The sequence below is a fragment of the Anoplolepis gracilipes genome, chromosome 2, assembly GCF_047496725.1.
Source record: "Anoplolepis gracilipes chromosome 2, ASM4749672v1, whole genome shotgun sequence".
Lineage (NCBI taxonomy): Eukaryota > Metazoa > Arthropoda > Insecta > Hymenoptera > Formicidae > Anoplolepis > Anoplolepis gracilipes.
This window is the reverse complement of record NC_132971.1, coordinates 19921519-19939158: the sequence shown is the minus strand read 5'-3', so window position 1 is coordinate 19939158 and position 17640 is coordinate 19921519. Positions and strand designations below refer to the sequence as shown.

The 17640-nt window shown below is 35.6% G+C and overlaps 2 protein-coding genes across 3 annotated transcripts; both read left to right on the top strand.

Annotated features, from left to right (window-relative positions):
- The first annotated feature begins 802 nt into the window (after positions 1-802).
- Positions 803-8671, top strand: LOC140676485 (uncharacterized). The gene is made up of 14 exons (XM_072911586.1): positions 803-940; positions 1584-1784; positions 1871-2233; positions 2599-2842; positions 2941-3083; positions 3165-3412; positions 3534-3719; positions 5748-5968; positions 6041-6115; positions 6206-6476; positions 6562-6702; positions 6783-7069; positions 7148-7240; positions 7340-8671. The coding sequence occupies exons 2-14, from the start codon at positions 1588-1590 to the stop codon at positions 7451-7453; spliced, it is 2583 nt and encodes an 860-aa protein (XP_072767687.1). The 5' UTR covers positions 803-940; positions 1584-1587; the 3' UTR covers positions 7454-8671.
- A 515-nt stretch (positions 8672-9186) lies between these two features.
- On the top strand, positions 9187-17179 carry Tnpo (transportin 1). 2 transcript variants are annotated; one of them, XM_072911584.1, is made up of 15 exons: positions 9187-9396; positions 10470-10545; positions 10671-10850; positions 10921-11269; positions 11392-11593; positions 11676-12087; positions 12193-12504; positions 12582-12819; positions 12926-13215; positions 13310-13408; positions 13501-13596; positions 14953-15028; positions 16340-16514; positions 16603-16726; positions 16871-17179. In XM_072911584.1, exons 1-14 carry the CDS (start codon positions 9292-9294, stop codon positions 16708-16710), a joined length of 2718 nt encoding a protein of 905 aa, XP_072767685.1. In that variant the 5' UTR covers positions 9187-9291; the 3' UTR covers positions 16711-16726; positions 16871-17179. The 2 variants fall into 2 exon arrangements, with proteins under 2 accessions (XP_072767685.1, XP_072767684.1); XM_072911583.1 differs by having other exon boundaries at positions 9216-9396; positions 16874-17179.
- Positions 17180-17640: the final 461 nt, after the last annotated feature.

The window sequence follows — 17640 nt, the reverse complement described above, 5'->3', positions numbered from 1 at the left end:
ATATATATTAATTTATTGAAAAGTTGACGTATACAAATTGAAAATTATTTTTCTATGTATTCATATTTTCTTCACAGATTTTTGAACATCAAAAATGACTCTCTAATACCATCCGTTGCAATGTTTAAAACACTTATCATTTAATGATAAACAGATATGAGTAGGAATTTACTTTGTCGACATTATAAACTTTTACATGTACGATTGTGTAGTGTATGTATTTTATATTTCTCTATTTACATATTACATGTTTGTATCTATAATTGTCAATCTACGTTTTTTCTATGCTTTATATAGTCTTGTTAACTTTTATAGAGTAATAAAAAATATATGCGTATCGTATATAAGTTTGTACATAGTTCAAATTTAAACCGAAATACAGTAGTCGTCATCTATCAATCTCGACGTTCACGCATTTGTACTGAAACGTACTTCAGTTTAGATTATTAATACAGCAAAAAAAGAGATTACGCAAATATGATAATTTCTTCTCCCCTCTGTATATATCAAAAGCTCCCCCCCTTGCAGACATAATTATGAGGGTATGAATCACCGTATAAATGTACGCGCGCGCGCACACGCGCATTCTGCGTTCTTCACGCGCTGATCGATACACACAAACAAGTCACAGGATATACACACTGACACACACACACACACACACACACTCTGACACACACACTCTGACACACACACACACTCTGACACACACACACATACACACACACTCTGACACACACACACATACACACACACTCTGACACACACATACACACACACGGTACACCGTGAATGTTTCGCGACAGCTGTATGGTCATCATGGCGTGAAGGAGAGGGGAGGGGGCAAGGGTTAGTTTTTAATTGAAACGCGTCTCGCGGTCGCGCGCATATTGCGCAACGCAGGATTCCGCGCGTCCCGTTAGTCGCGCGCGCGAAAACGGTAAGTTTTCTATAAATAGCGATAATATTCGCGCGGCGTAGCGTAAACGAACGCGTAGATTATTTCGCGCGACCTGAGACGTCGATGTGCGTATGTATTATATATATATATATATATATATATATATATATATGTATATGTATATATATATGCCTACATAAATTGACGCTCGACGAGCGGTTCTTCGACGAGCGACGCACTCGACATCCGCGGTCCAAGTGACACATTTTCGCGAAGAGAGAAAAATAGCGTGATCGAGAGATAGTAGTGCGTGCGACGATAAAGCCGACGGGCGATTTTTACATCACCGGAGTTTGACGATAAATCCTTGATATAGAGCGGCCGAGAGAGCGGGACGCGTTATCTCCTCTTCGCGAGTTTTTGGACGGGATCGCGAAGGAGGGGAGAAGAGAGAGACTAGAAATAGGGATCCAGCGAGAAGGATTGCGACTGTCCTTCGGGGAGGGGACTATTTTTAGCTGTATTGGACATATGCTTGCCAGCACGATTCTCGCACGTCTCTTTCCTAAAAGCGGTTATTTCTTGACCGCATAGTCGTGCCTATGGCGGGACTGTTGAGTTAGAACTTGGTGTGTTTTGTTCGAATTTGTTCAATACCCGGGTATATTTCCCTGTTTGACAGGAAGATGGAGAACGAGCAGCATCATTATGAGCTGCGTAGCAGGAGCAGGTCACGCTCGCACACTCCTATGGTTCTTCTAAGCCGTTCTTTACCGGAGCCAGAGATGACAGAGCATCACTATGATCTCAGAAATAAAAGTCGGGAAAGATCTCATACACCTGGAGAAGTAACGAGTAGCAGAAGATCTGGTTCCAGATCGCTGTAAGTAAAGTTGAACCTAAGTTTATCATGGACGCAACAAAATAATAAGCATATTTTTATGTTGCATTTTTGTTCAATAATTACAGAACTGGTGGTAGCAGTAAAACACTTGAGAAAAGTATGGAAACGATTGAAGAGAATAAAGCAGAATCTGTGACAGAAAGTACAACAGATAATCAAAGCACAAAGTCTGAAGGTTCTACTGTTACCATAAGGAAGCCTGAACGACGGTCAGAACGTCAAAAAGCTAAAAGACAAATATTTGTCAATGGTCAGAGTGAAAGTAAGGAGAATGTGTCTAATCAAAAGGCTGAACAAAAGCGCAAAAGTGTTACGCCACACAGGATACTTACCAGTGATTATTCATCTGAAGAAGGGGAGAGAGAAGACCCTCCAAGTAGACCAGGATCTGCTTATGAGATTTACAAACAGGCTGGTGAATGGTGGAAGTATGTACATCTTAAACTTTTTTATATTAGTTTTCTATTATCTTTTTAAAAGAAGAATTTGTTCATATTTAGTCACTAAAATATTATAAATAATAATTATGCACATATGTAATAAATTTTTCTTGTGTTCACATTTATTTAACTATGCATATTTATTTTAAAAATACAATCTTAGAAAAAATATATTTGTAAACAGTAGAGGCTAATTTTGTACGTAAACAATATGTTTTGGGTCACATTGAATAGGTTGAATTGATATTTGTAATATCAGTGTCTTGAAATTAGTTTATATAAAAACAACTTAAAACAAAAATCTATTCTCTGTTTGGATATAACTAATAAAACTATTTGTACAAATGTTTTAGTGTTTTCCCAAAGACAGATTATACGTATTCGCAAACATCGCAATGTCGTTATGAGATAGCCCCGGGTGTGTTGGCAATGCCCAATATGTCGCGGCGGTCTATACACGCGGATTGCAATGAAAGCAATATCATACCTCAAGTTAGTTGTCAAAATTTAAGTCAAACTTCAATAAGAACGACAGAAAGTGGAATTAGTGATATGGATACTGTTGATTTTAAGCAGAGAAGTTCTCTGAATTATTCGGTAAATATCCTTAAATATTGTATCCCTACACATAAATACAGACACATTATATATAACTTTATATACTTTTAAAATAATTTACTTTTTGAATTTTATAGTTTGATGATGATCATAATGTATCATATATACCGAATTCTTCAACAAAAACGACTGTGTATAAAAAGACACACATAGAACAGTATAAGAGTCACAAGGAAATAATTTATTCACAACCTGGATATTTCTCAGATTTTTCAACAAGGTACATTTATATTTTATATATATATATATATGAAAACGAAACTTTTGTTGAATAAAAGATAATATTTTGAAATGTTAATAGATATTTGTCATGGTCAAACACTCCTTCAAGATTTATTGGAAAGTATAATGCAGCTGATTCTGATACTGAACTGGACGAGACGTTGATGTCATCATCAGTCAGGACTAACCAAAGGTGGAGGATCGTGCAGTGGTTTACATATCTTACAACCTTTATTACCGTTTGGTTTAAGAAAACCATCGAATTCTTCAAATTCAAAACGGATAGAAGACAGTATTATGGTGCACAAGCTTATCGTTCTTATAATGGTATTATTGATACTTACAATTAGTAATATAAATATGTACTTTATAATTGTATTTAATTATTTTACTCTCAGTATAAATAATATCACTACTAACTAATTATATCTCATTGACTGTTATTTAGAATCCAAATGGAGTGCATTATGGCAAGCTTTGGATTATTACACACACAATACGTACTTCTTTTTTGTCAGAATGCTCGTACTCGATACTTGGTTGCTGAGTCAATTTAGCGGCGTCAGAAAGTGGCTGCAGGAAAAAGGTCCGAAGATTTTATGGATTACACTTCTTCCGTTACTTCTTTTGTTCGGTGAGTGGTTTTATATCTTCCTGTTTAAGGAAGTTAAAAAAAGAAAGAAAAGAAACATCTCTCTCCAGACTCTACATTTTCTCATCGATCCACATGATATCTAAACCAATTATTCAAGCATAATCAGACCAATGTGTTTCGCGGGACCACAGCATCAAAAAGGCGTCCAAACCTATCCTGGCCTTTGTCTTCTTTTTGTTTCAGGGGCTTACATCGCAGAGAAACATTTCTTTACCTGTGTGGACTCTCTGCGCAATGTCCAAATTGGTGTCACTGAGACGACTTATCACATCTTTAACTATATTACCAACCTAACATCTTTTTACTATGAGTTATTCATAAAATACTTTGCCGAACTTAAAAATTACTTCATGCACCTCTTACCCAGTGTGAACGTGTCTTTGCCTGAAATGCCTCCTATTGGGTGGAATATAAAGTGGTGATTAATTGAAAAATTGGTTTAGAATAGTACAATATAATTCTAACTATACATACAATTCAAATGGATAAAGATGATATATTGAATATTTATATTTTTTTGCAAAATAATAATAACAAAGTAATATTATATAGAAATATTTTGTTCAATCAAGCATATACAAAATAGTAAATAATGTTGTTTATGACACGACATAAAAATCGTTTTTTAAGAAAATTGTGACGCTTCTTTGTCCATTTTTTCGTTAAATTAATGTTTGTGTGTGATTTAACCATTGTTTTTGTTTTTATTTTGCTCCATAACAAAGTCAGTATGTAACAGTTATTATATCAACTATCATATTATACATATACATAATTATAAAATTTGCTAATTCCATGAATGACATATGCAATTATCAATTTTTTTTTTAAATTATATTTGTCAAATATAGTTTGCCATACAAAGTAATATGTTCTGATATCATTTTGAAAGTATTTTTTTTCTCTATGATTTTTTTGTTTGTATATTTAAATTAAAATTTTTGTTTTGTATATTTAAATCGAGATTTAAAATGAAATATCTTATAATTTATATACTGACTGTCAATTAACACTTTATTGTTTCTTTATTTTTACTAATGGACTAATATTATGTGTGGGTGAAGATATATTTAGGATATGTCATTTTTATATACTGTTACTATATATTGTTGCTAACATATACATATTATATATATATATATATCTGTTATATTTTAAATATAACAGATCACTGTAGCTGGTCATTTTCTAGTTTACATCAGAATCAGTCATTTTTTGTTATATACTTTATATATTCTATTATATATTTTATGTTTTCCTAGCATAAAACATATTGAATTCTATTGTAGAATCTGATACATTATTAAATATATATGTGTATATATATATATATATACACACACATATACACAAATTAAATAATGGTTGAATAAAATAAAATTTATTATTTTCTCAGTTAACCACCACATATAAAATATTTTTTCTCTCTTACATATATTACGGATATGATATATAATAATATTTTGATGTAACAATCATTATTAGATAATATATATTGTAAAAGAGCACGTTCATACTTAATAAAATATTTTTCATGTACAATTAGTAGTCTTTTTGTAAACACAATCTGTTAGAGTGATATAGCGTCATAGTGTCACAATCAAGCATTTTATGAAATGTAAATCTAAAAATGAAAATAAATTTTTGTGATGGGAGAGAAGGATAGAGGGAGAATCACTCTACTGGGTGTTAAAAAGTCGGAGTGTGTTGTGCTTGAAAAACTTGGAACCGTGCGATCGATGCCATCGAAACGGTGAGTTCTTTCGTCTATCCTTCTCTCAGTTACAATATTGTATAATAGTTCCACTTCGAACAATTACACTGTGTAATTGGTGTATGTGCCATCTAAAGTGTCATTTATAATGTCATTTATTATATATTGAATAATTGGATAGTCATGTGGCACTAATTTTCGTATTGGAACACTGTAGCTCAATACAGTAACAGGAGAAGGAGATAATATTTTTATAATTATCAAATTTATTGATAATATAAAATTTATTTCAGGTGGTTGGTGCCTAGTACAATGTTTTTCCCTTTTTTCTAACATTAAAACTCTATCGGAGACAACGACACAGAAATTATTACCTGATATACAACAGGACGATCATAAGAGTAGAAGTATTGAAGAGAAATTAATTAAAGAAATACACATAGAAGATTTGACTAATAAAGCTGATTTGGTCAACAGGATAGGAATTCTCGAAAACGAACAGACAAATCAAATGGTATAAATCTATATTTTCTTATAATTATATGTGTAATTTGTTGTTTTATCATCTATTTAATATTTTATGTAGGAATATCTTATGAATATTACTCAAGTTTTGGAAAATCGAATACAAAGCGATGCTGATTTTCAGAAAGAATACCATGTAAGTTCAAGAATATACATTAATGTTTAAGAATTAATATTTATGGAGCTTTCGAAAAAATGAAAAACGAGAATTCTGTGATGTTTCCAGGACAAGATTGCTAACTTGGAAAATAAATTGGATGTTGGTGAACTGAACAATGTAATGTATAACGAGCTGAAAGTTATCAAATATGAATTCGAGAAATTACGCGAGCTTTATTCGGAATTAAAATCTTGTTGCAACACCAATGCAGAATCTGTCACAAATCATGATTTAGAAAAGCATGTGGAAAAGATTTTATTTAGTTATCTTCCTGGACTTTCAAAAGAAGATCTGGCAAAAATTAGTCAGAATTTACTCGCATCTAACAACAAAGAAGGTCTCGAACTAAAGCATAAACTTGATTTTGTTTTAATTACATATATACATTATTAATACTAAAAATTACAAACTTTTTTTGATAGGTCAAACAGTTGTTAATAATGACGCTGGAAATGCGAATGTTGGCGTTTCAGATGAACAGATTCGCAAAATAGCAAAGCAAGTTTTGCAAATATATGACGCGGACAAAACGGGTCAAGTAGACTACGCTTTGGAATCGGCAGGTATCGTATCGCACTAATAAATCAGATATAAATATAAATGTGTATAGTTAAAATAAGTTTCTTGTGTTTGTACAACATAGGGGGTCAGATCATTAGCACGCGATGCACTCAGCGATACGACATAAAATCCAGAGCCTTCACCGTATTCGGTTTCACATTGTATTACGAAAGCAATAATCCGCGGACGGTAATACAACGGAATCCGATACAACCTGGTGTTTGTTGGGCTTTCCAAGATTTTCCCGGCTACCTCCTGGTACAATTGAGAAGCATCATTTATGTAACCGGCTTCACTCTCGAGCACGTTCCTAAATTGATCTTATCGAACGAGAATATGTCAAGCGCGCCCAGAAAGTTTAATGTCTGGGTATGTAAAAACGCGTTCGCTCTTTTATGTAATCATGTCTTTTTTTTTTTTTATATATATACTCATACTTTTTCACAGGGATTGACGAATGAGAATGATCCCGAGCCTGTATTGTTTGGTGATTACGAATTTACGTACTCTGACAATAATTTACAATATTTTCCAGTTAAGGTAAATTTCCTTTACTCGAACAAATTTTTCAATTTTTATTTTTGTTACCGTATGTAATTTTATATATAAATTTTTATTTACTAATATTTATTCATGCAGAACACAGCAATCAATCGACCATATGAATATGTAGAATTAAGGATACACAGCAATCACGGGCAGCTGGACTACACGTGTTTATACAGATTTCGCGTTCATGGAAGACCCGCTTAACAATTAATCGAATCAGACAAATGTTCCTCTTTACAAAACGTTCATGAGATCGTTTAAAGCAATAGTGAGAACAAGCCGCAAATTTTTTCTGACATGTGCCTTCAACTACCGTTGTTAATAAACGCAACAATTGGCGTGACTTATCGTAGCACCTGTAATTATATTGTGAATAGATGGACTATTTAATGTTTTTGTAGTAGAGGTTTTTTCACAAAGCAAATCGTTTCTACAACTGTTGAAACGCATTGAAAAACATTGTGTATATACACATAAAATAATATTAATAATTTATACGGATGGAAAAAATTGTGTGTGCATGATTAACATCAAACAGAAAACCACAATTATGGTACATTCATAAATGTCCGAAAAGCCTGATGACGCTGTAAAAAAAAAATATTGCCTATATATAAATTAATATCTTCACTCTATGGCCTTGCTATAGTAGTTTCACTTAACAAGTAAAGCGCTTTTTTTTTAAAGGAAAGCACAGTTTCTCATAGGAATGCGAAAAATCAAGATTGAAATACATGAAAAATGAAAAAGAATGGTTTCATAAGAAGTTTTGAACATGAGAGTGTGTGCAATTATCATAATTATTATCATATCATATCAGTTTGACAGCATCACTTCAGTAAGACTGACACTTCAAAAGTTACCCCAAAGCTGAGTGTGAAATAATATTTGTAATAACGCGACAGTACAAATTGTAAGGAACCATAATGATTAATTAATTAATTTTAGAGATTAAAGTGCGAAATTAATTTTTAGTTTTAAGCATGTTATATACATCGTCAGTAATTTTTGCCGTGAAAAAAAAAATGCTTTTTGTAAAAGTCTAAAGACAAAAACGCGGCATTATATATAATATATTTGAGATATGTGTATATATATATATATAAGATATTTAGTGAGTTTTTGCAGCATTCATTCTCTTCTGTTCTAGCTATTTTTAATGATTACCAAAACGTTAAATTTTTTTTTTTCAATTACATTTTTTCGATGGTACGTGTATTTGACTGCGTCCGATTTCGCGACAAATGCACATTTCTGTTTCACAGTATTTAGATTCTAATCATACCGGGAATCGGATCGTCTTGGAAAACGCTCTGGATCTTTGTCACGTCGAAATGCAATCGTCACTGCATTTTTATCGTCTTCATGTGTTGAATAGAATTTTTACATTTACAAATAAAATATGCGTTTCATTCGATACAATTCGGTTTTATTTGTCCGCAATGGAATTTAGAAATTTATACTAGATTAGACAAAAAAATTAAAATTTGATTTGAAAATATACATTCCTTTAAAACTGAATTTTCTTCCCTATTTTTTTTTTCTTTTTTTTTTTAATTGAATTCCAATTTTTTATTCGCGAGACTCGCTGACGCTCGATCATTTTTAACGTTAGACTCATTTTCCCGCGCCTTTAACCACCGGAAGTCGGAACTCTCGCCCGTAAATCTCGGTTTAAAGATTCCCGCTCGCGTTAATCGAGTCGCGCAAATCGTTCCCACGCGGTACAAGAACATTCCTTCAAACATCCAACGACTGTAAGCATCTAATTTCGTGATCCGGTTTTTTATCGAATTTCTCGAACGGCCAGACACGTGCGAGAGAACGGGTCAACACGAGGGGTGGGGAGCCCCGGGCATCAGCCAGCAGCCCCCAGGCGCATCGAGGAAGGGCGTGGCGCCCCCTTGCACAACCACGGTCCTGACGAGCGCCTGCTCCGAGAGGGGGAGGTTGACGGAGAGGGGAGCCGTGGGGAGCTTCCGTTTATCTGCGAGGTCAGAGAAGGCAGGCTGCGCGTTACGGTGGTGCTGTTGAAAAACACGATGAAAATGGCGTGGCAACCGCAAGAGGAAGGACTCAGGCAAATCCTGACGCTGCTCAAGGAGTCGCAGAGCCCGGATACGGCGACCCAGCGGGCCGTACAACAAGTATCCTTTTGCCGTTTCGTCAAAGTGATCTTGTGCCCGTGATGGTTCGTGTCCCGTCGCCACCGCCGCTGTCGTCGTCGTCGTTGTCGTCGCCGTCGTCGTCGTCGTCGTCGTCGTCGTCGCCGTCGCCGTCGTCGTCGTCGTCGTCGTCGTCGTCGTCGTCGTCGTCGTCGTCGTCGTCGTCGTCGTCGTCGTCGTCGTCGTCGTCGTCGTCGTCGTTGCCGTCGTCGTCGTCGTCGTCGTCATCGTCGTCGTGTCGTGTCGTGTCGTGTCGTGTCGTGTCGTGTGTCGTGTTGTGTCGTGTCGTTGCCGCACGCACATACGTGGCCCCGGAGCGAGCGGGTAATGTAAAGGGACGCGCGCGCAAACAGCCATTCACACGTCATCGTCATTTTTCCGGAGCGATACTCGCGTATTTCGTTTTCGGGCCGGGAATAAATATGAATTTTGCGAAATTAATCGTTCCATTTCGAGAAAGCACGTATGCGCGCGCGCTCGCGCGCGTGAGCGAACGCGTTTACGAATGCGAGTCCGCGATCGCTAACGATCGTCGTTCGCATCCTGTCACAGGGCTCTCTCGCCGCCGACGCCGTCGATCAAAATGCCGTGCGGGGTCTTGCCACGAAATCGAGCGCACCCGGTCTCCTCCCGTCGAGGGCGAGCTGGAAATATGTTAACGACACATGTATATACGCCCGGCTGTGCGCGAGCGGTGCAGATTCTGGCATTTCTGCTCGCTCGCTCGCGCGGTCCCTCTGATCGATAGCTTCAACGGGAAGCTTCTCTTCTCTCACCGGGCCCGGGCCGGTAAATAAACCGCTTGCGCTACTCGGATTGCAACCATATTGAATTGCAACCTAGAATGATATTGTATATGTGTATATATATATATATATATATATATATATATATATTTTACATATACAATAGGAGAGAGAAATTGCAGATTACAGTAATAATATTTTATTGGAAAAGTAGATCAGCTGGGAGAATTGTAAATGCTTTCTATGAATCTTTCTAATGTTTATGTCATCAAATGTTTAATGTTATTTTACTTAACTGCTTTAATGTAGAAATTGGAAGAATTAAACAAATTTCCAGATTTCAACAACTATCTGATTTTTGTTCTCACAAAACTTACATCGGAAGGTATGTTATTAAAGAAAAATATATATATGTATGTATAAAATTTTCTGTTCAAGATATTTTAAATTTTATTTATGATTATCCCAAGACATGCTAATTATAAACTAATGATTTTTCTCTCTTTTAAGACGAACCTACTAGATCTCTGAGTGGGCTGATACTAAAAAATAATGTAAAGACTTACTTTCATAAATTTGTACCGGAAGTCATAGGTTTCATAAAACAAGAATGTCTATCAGCTGTCGGAGACCCATCGCCACTGATACGTGCGACCGTCGGTATTTTGATTACTACTGTCGCATCAAAAGGTTTGTAGATACTTCTATATTACATCACACATGACGTCTAAAAAAAAACATTAATTATTTCTGTGAATAGGTGAATTAACAACTTGGCCAGAATTATTGCCAGCATTGTGTCAAATGTTGGATTCCCAAGATTATAACGTTTGCGAGGGAGCATTCGGCGCTCTACAAAAGATTTGTGAAGATTCAGCAGAGATATTAGATTCAGATGCACTAAATCGCCCTCTGAACGTTCTGATTCCAAAGTTCCTTAATTTCTTTAGACATTCGAGTCCCAAGATCAGGTCTCATGCAATAGCATGTGTCAATCAATTCATTATTCAACGTACACAAGCACTTATGATTCATATAGATAGCTTTTTGGAGAATCTCTTCCATTTAGCTTCAGACGATGATTCTGAAGTCCGAAAAAACGTCTGCAGGTAATTGATAACATATTGCAATGATATTTTTGTTGTTTCTTTTTTCCTTTTTTTTTTTCATTACTGACAGAAAAATATGAATTTATTTTTAATATTTTCTGTCTGTTTAATCTTTTGCATAGGGCATTGGTGATGCTGCTTGAAGTACGAATGGATAGACTAATACCACACATGCACAATATAATAGAATATATGTTAATGAGAACTCAGGATGTCGATGAAGGAGTAGCATTGGAAGCTTGCGAGTTTTGGTTATCACTAGCAGAGCAACCAATTTGTAAAGAAGCACTCGCGCCACATTTGACTCGATTAGTACCTATTTTAGTAAGTTTTTTCTCAGCTATTTATCAAGACAATTATTCTTCATTTCTTAATTATTTTTACATATTTTCTTTTCCATTTTTAGGTGAGAGGTATGAAATACTCAGAAATTGACATAATTCTTCTCAAAGGAGATGTAGAGGAGGATGAAATGATACCAGACAGAGAGGAAGATATTCGACCACGATTTCATAAATCAAAGACCCATCATTCGCATCACGCCAATGGTATGGGCAGGCAGCACATTGACGAGAATGGCGGTGTAAATGGCGGATGCGACGACGAGGATTTAGACGTTGAGGACGGATGTGATGACGATTCGACTCTGAGCGATTGGAACTTGAGGAAATGTTCTGCTGCTGCATTGGATATGCTGGCTAATGTTTTCCGGGAAGACCTTTTACCGGTTTTGGTACCAATTCTGAAAGAGACCCTCTTCCATCAGTCTTGGGAAATTAAGGAATCTGGTATCTTGGCATTGGGAGCTATTGCTGAAGGTATTTTATGCATATTTAAATCTTTTAGAATATTTCAATAGTGAAAAGATATTAGACATTTGAACATTTGTGATTTAATGCATTTGCACAAACAATTGATTACAGGTTGCATGAGTGGCATGATCCCACATCTATCGGAGCTCATCCCTTATTTGATTAATTGTTTGAGTGACAAGAAGGCTCTTGTGCGTGCCATAACTTGTTGGACGCTGAGTCGTTATGCACATTGGGTTTGTGCACAGCCACACGAGACGCATTTGAAACCCCTGATGACGGAATTGCTCAAAAGAGTGCTGGACAGTAATAAGCGTGTTCAAGAGGCGGCATGCTCCGCCTTCGCGACCTTGGAAGAAGAGGCATGCACCGAATTGGTTCCTTATCTTGGATTTATTCTTGAGACACTTGTTTTCGCATTCAGTAAGTAACATAAAAAAACGTATATTCAGTTCACCTTATACGACGTGTCGTTTTGATCAACAACTATCTATCTACAGGTAAATATCAACATAAAAATCTTTTAATATTATACGACGCGATCGGCACTCTCGCCGATTCTGTCGGTCATCATTTGAATAGACCGGATTATATCAATCTTTTGATGCCACCTCTCATTAATAAGTGGAATGTATTAAAGGACGAAGATAAAGATTTGTTTCCATTACTGGAGTGTCTTTCATCGGTAGCTACTGCGTTACGTTCGGGCTTCTTACCTTATTGTGAACCTGTCTATAGGTACAGACACAATCTTGATAAATCTATTTCTTATATTGTCACATTTTCTAATTACAATCTATTTTATGATAAATTTATGTAATAACATATTCTATTTTGTTTGCAGACGATGTGTGTCACTTGTCGAACAAACGTTGAATCAACATATAGCGAGCACACAAAGTCCAGAACAATTTGAAGCACCTGATAAAGATTTCATGATAGTTGCGTTAGATCTTCTTAGCGGATTAGCTGAAGGATTGGACGGTCACATGGAACGTCTAGTGATGAACAGTAATGTTATGCAACTGTTGTATCAGTGTATGCAGGATACTATGCCTGAAGTGAGACAGAGCAGTTTTGCGTTACTAGGAGATCTCACAAAAGCTTGCTTCCAACATGTGCTCCCCTGTATACGTGAGTACAATTTCAACTAGATAATTTAAAATGAATTTCTGTGTAGAGAGATATATGTTAATATAATGGACTTTTTTTTTATCTTTATGAGCAGCGGAGTTTATGCCTATACTTGGACAAAACTTGCACCCACAATTCATATCGGTGTGTAATAACGCGACATGGGCGATTGGTGAGATTTCGATAAAACTTGGTAAATATCGAATGTTACATTTTTTATGGGGATGCAAAAAAAAAGAAGGAGGTGGGCAATTTATTTACTTATCTTGTCTTTGTCTTCTGCAGGACCTGACACAAGCGCATATATCCCATTAATTTTGACACAGCTTGTTGAAATAATTAATCGACCAGACACACCAAAAACACTGTTGGAAAATACCGGTGAGTTATAGACACAAGCTTTCCCTGTATCTAATTTTCTCTTAGAGCGATACTGTATACAATATACCGAATATATTTTGGAACAAATAGAAGGCAATGTATAGCGAGACTTTATTAACCGACAAAGAGAATCTGTCGATTCCCATATATATATATATATATTGCTCTTTTTTTTTTCGCGTCGACTTATATAAATTACACTCCATCACTACTGTATGTTTTCTGCGCACATTGGGAAACTTCTCATTCGCAGAGATTAGTTTCGATGTCCGCCTGATCGTCAGCTATACGATATATTAATAATCGTGCAAAATTTTATGCGGGTTAAACGTATCTCTGATAATTATTTAATGAAAGGTCTCCCTTGATTTAAATTAGTCCTAGTGTCATTTAGCGTAAATCACGCTAAATCGGGTATTCCTGATAGCGTTCAGCTCTCTAGGTGCATATACATATATATATATTTATTTATTTCTTTTTTTTTTTTAATAATTTTTTGAGCAACAATAAATCCCACACAGTTCGGCAAATTGACATGAATCATATACATAAATCGTGACTGCACGTTTTATCAACAGGTTTAAATAATTAGTATTTGTATATTTGAATCTTGATTTAGTGGTGTGCGACTGCCTGTAGGCTTGAACATGTATACATATACAGCTGTATTGCCATGAAAAAGACATATTGCAATTCAGTATATATATACTATATGCTTGCATATTCTTCTAAGCCCCAGATTATGTTTCAACTGAATTATTTAAATTGGCCTTTTTAAGAGATCATAATGCAAATTTTGTTCTGTATACTCCTCTTATTTATTCTCTTATTTGTATAATGACATATATATTTCTTACATGTAGTAGAGAGAGGGGGAGAGAGAGAGAGAAAGAAAGAAAGAAAAAGAGAGAGAGAGAAAGAACGAAATCATTTGCGGTACATCGGTTTTTATTATTATTATTATTATTGTTATTATTATTATTATTATTATTATTATTATTATTATTATTATTATACAAATCACACGGGCTCGCACGCTGCTATCTAATTTCGATTATTGTTTCAGCAGCTACAATAGCACGGTATTACCTATGTTTCATTGTCGGTATCTCATATGTTTCACCTGTGTTTTCACTGTCTTGGATTAATTATTAATGTTACTTGATTCTGATTATTAATTAACTGAATTATTGAGAATTATTAATTATTGAAAGTTACATAAGCAGAGCATATATAATTCTCTTCTTCGCCTGAGTTGATCGTTGGTTCGCTATCAGTTTGTCTTATTGTTTGTGTTTCCGGTCACTTCACTACACTTCACTTGTCTACTTACCGAAACCGAAAATGAAACCGTAGCCATAACGATCGGTCGCCTAGGTTATGTGTGTCCCCACGACGTCGCCCCCATGTTACAGCAGTTTGTCCGACAGTGGTGTGTAAATTTCTTTATTATATTATATTCTATTAATTATATTACCTTCTATTTTTATTAGCACTTTATTATTATACATTATTATATATTCCCAATTCTCTCCTGAGTAATTGCATCAGGGGCTGCTAAGAACTCTTCTGCAAGAATATGAGTTACTACTACTGTGGATAAAAACAAGAGAGAGAGAGAGAGAGAGAGAGAGATCCTTTCCCCAGTGCGTTAAATTGGAGCAAAATATCTGTATCAACAAACTATATAAAAGAAGTATATGTAACGCTGGAGTTATAGGTGTAATCAGTTCTTGCATAATGGTTTTTTGCAGTATTCGCAGTAACATCTTACATTTGAATTCGTTATATAAAATAATTCTAATCTTTATTTTGCCACCATGCAAGTGTGTTATGGGCTCTCCTGTTTATCCGATTCAAGACCAGGATAGGTTTACATTTGTCACCTTTATTCAAGTATCTTGCTTTATTCACTCTAGAAGTTATCCGCAAATATCGCGTACATTATCGAATTATGTACGAATTATCGTGTAGGTATTTTTCTACAAATTTGAACTGCAATGCATGTTGGTAATTTAGCATTTTGACTTTTGTTGATCTTTGTTCGGTCGCAATGTGCCGTTAATGTAAATGTCAAATGTAAACCCAGCCTTAATAAGACAGTAAGTGAAATATGACGCCAGTCATATATATATACATCCCAATAATTAAATAATATATTATATAAATAAATCCTACATATAGGCTGTATGTACATATAGGCTCTTAAATTTCGCGATTTCAGATTCATTTTAATATTAGTATATTTACAAAATTAATATATCTATTAAAATACATCAGTTCAATTTAATGGCTTTGAAGTTGATATACATATTTTATAAATATGTAATTGCTGTTACTATATAATCTACAAAACAAATTATTTCTCGAATCACATGAGAGTGCTAATCGTTACATTGTGGACTGGCCTCACAATAAGCCGTTTCGTCCCTCGTCTAGTGCTACTTTAAAAAAAAAATATTTATGTGTGACTTATATGGGAATGAAAAAACGGCTATAGTTGTTCGATTTTTGCCAGAGCCATATTATTATACATCTCTATGTAAATATTATGTAATCTAAAGAAAGATACTTCGATCATTGCGATGAAGTTAATGTATTTTTATAATATTTAACAAAATAATTTTGCGATCATGATGTAACCGGTATCGTAAAGTCTCCATGTATTTCACTGATCGAAGTATTTTTTTGTTCAAATGGAAAAGTCGAATGACATTTAATGAAATTGCATATTTATCAATAGGTGCACTTCTTTGCGAAGCATAAGGGATAACGAAGAGAAGGATTCTGCCTTCAGGGGTATGTGTCAAATGATTACTGTCAATCCAGCCGGTGTCGTCCCGGAATTCATCTTCTTTTGTGACGCCGTGGCGTCTTGGTCTGCGCCGAAAGAGGATCTAAAAGAGATGTTTCAGAAGGTGAGCAAAAAGAAGGCGAACTCTCAACATTCTAAGCATCTCTCAGAAAACGTAACAATTTTATTACTGATTATCTTTGTATATTTAGATTCTGTTTACGTTCAAAAATCAAGTGGGCGAGGAAAATTGGAAACGATTTTCCGATCAGTTTCCGCCACAGCTTAGTGAGCGGCTCCACAACATGTACGGGGTCTGAACAGCTCCTAAAAGCGGTAAGACAAACGACAACTTTATTGAGAATGTTGAAACGACGTTGCCACTTTTTTTTCTATACTTCAAAAAAATCCGGAGAATATAAAAAGCAAATGTGTTAACAATTTTTTAAATCATTTTTACGATTTTAAATTTCTTTCCAGAAGGCCGCTTAAAGGAGCAGGCCGAATGGGGTTGGGCGGGAAACAATGGGAAACGATGGGACGGGTGGGTGAAACCACGGCCTCTTCTCATCAACATCGTTGTCGTTACCGTATCATCGTGGTATGTCATCGTGCTTTCGGGGAGAGAGTAATGATGCATGCCGGGCCTTTTAGTATGATAGCCAATAAAGGCTGACTTCCGGTGAAAGAAAGAAAGAAGGAGATCACATAGAGAGTTAAAACCAAAATGAAAACGACAAAAGATAAGCATTGGCCGCAAAAGTAAAAGCGTGGGTGGGCGGGGATGGGACTTATTTCGGGGTGGGAGGGAGGAATTTTGTGGGGATCATCGACTACACATTTCTCAAGAGACGAAACAAGGTATCGGGTAACAACAACGGTGATACCTTAAATGTAGTGATGTACACTCCGTTTCCATTAGCGCTAATGTGTAACACTACGAAAGTGTTATCTAATTCTCGCGTATCGAAACGTGACAAGTGCTGGCGCCCAAGGCCAACTCTGGCCCAGCTTTATGATATAACTAGATATATGTATATTATTATCAAAACCAACATGCAAAGACAGTAGGACCTAAAGAAAAGCATAGATCTCACGTTATAGAGATCGCCAGACACTGTGATCGAAAATTTGTACGTTAGATATTGATCTTCTTTCTTTTTTTTTCTTTTTCCTTTTCTTTTGAGAGAACGAAAGATTACTCGCGAATGTGTTTGTAGAGTTTTAGAGACAAGGTAGAGCTACTTATT

Coding starts and splice junctions, on each gene's coding strand:
- LOC140676485 (XM_072911586.1), top strand. CDS start 1,588: ATGGAGAACGAGCAGCATCATTATGAGCTGCGTAGCAGGAGCAGGTCA. Junction 7,070..7,147: donor CCAGAAAGTTTAATGTCTGG/GTATGTAAAAAC, acceptor ACTTTTTCACAG/GGATTGACGAATGAGAATGA. Junction 7,241..7,339: donor TACAATATTTTCCAGTTAAG/GTAAATTTCCTT, acceptor TTATTCATGCAG/AACACAGCAATCAATCGACC.
- Tnpo (XM_072911584.1), top strand. CDS start 9,292: ATGAAAATGGCGTGGCAACCGCAAGAGGAAGGACTCAGGCAAATCCTG. Junction 9,397..10,469: donor CCCAGCGGGCCGTACAACAA/GTATCCTTTTGC, acceptor GCTTTAATGTAG/AAATTGGAAGAATTAAACAA. Junction 13,216..13,309: donor ACATGTGCTCCCCTGTATAC/GTGAGTACAATT, acceptor CTTTATGAGCAG/CGGAGTTTATGCCTATACTT.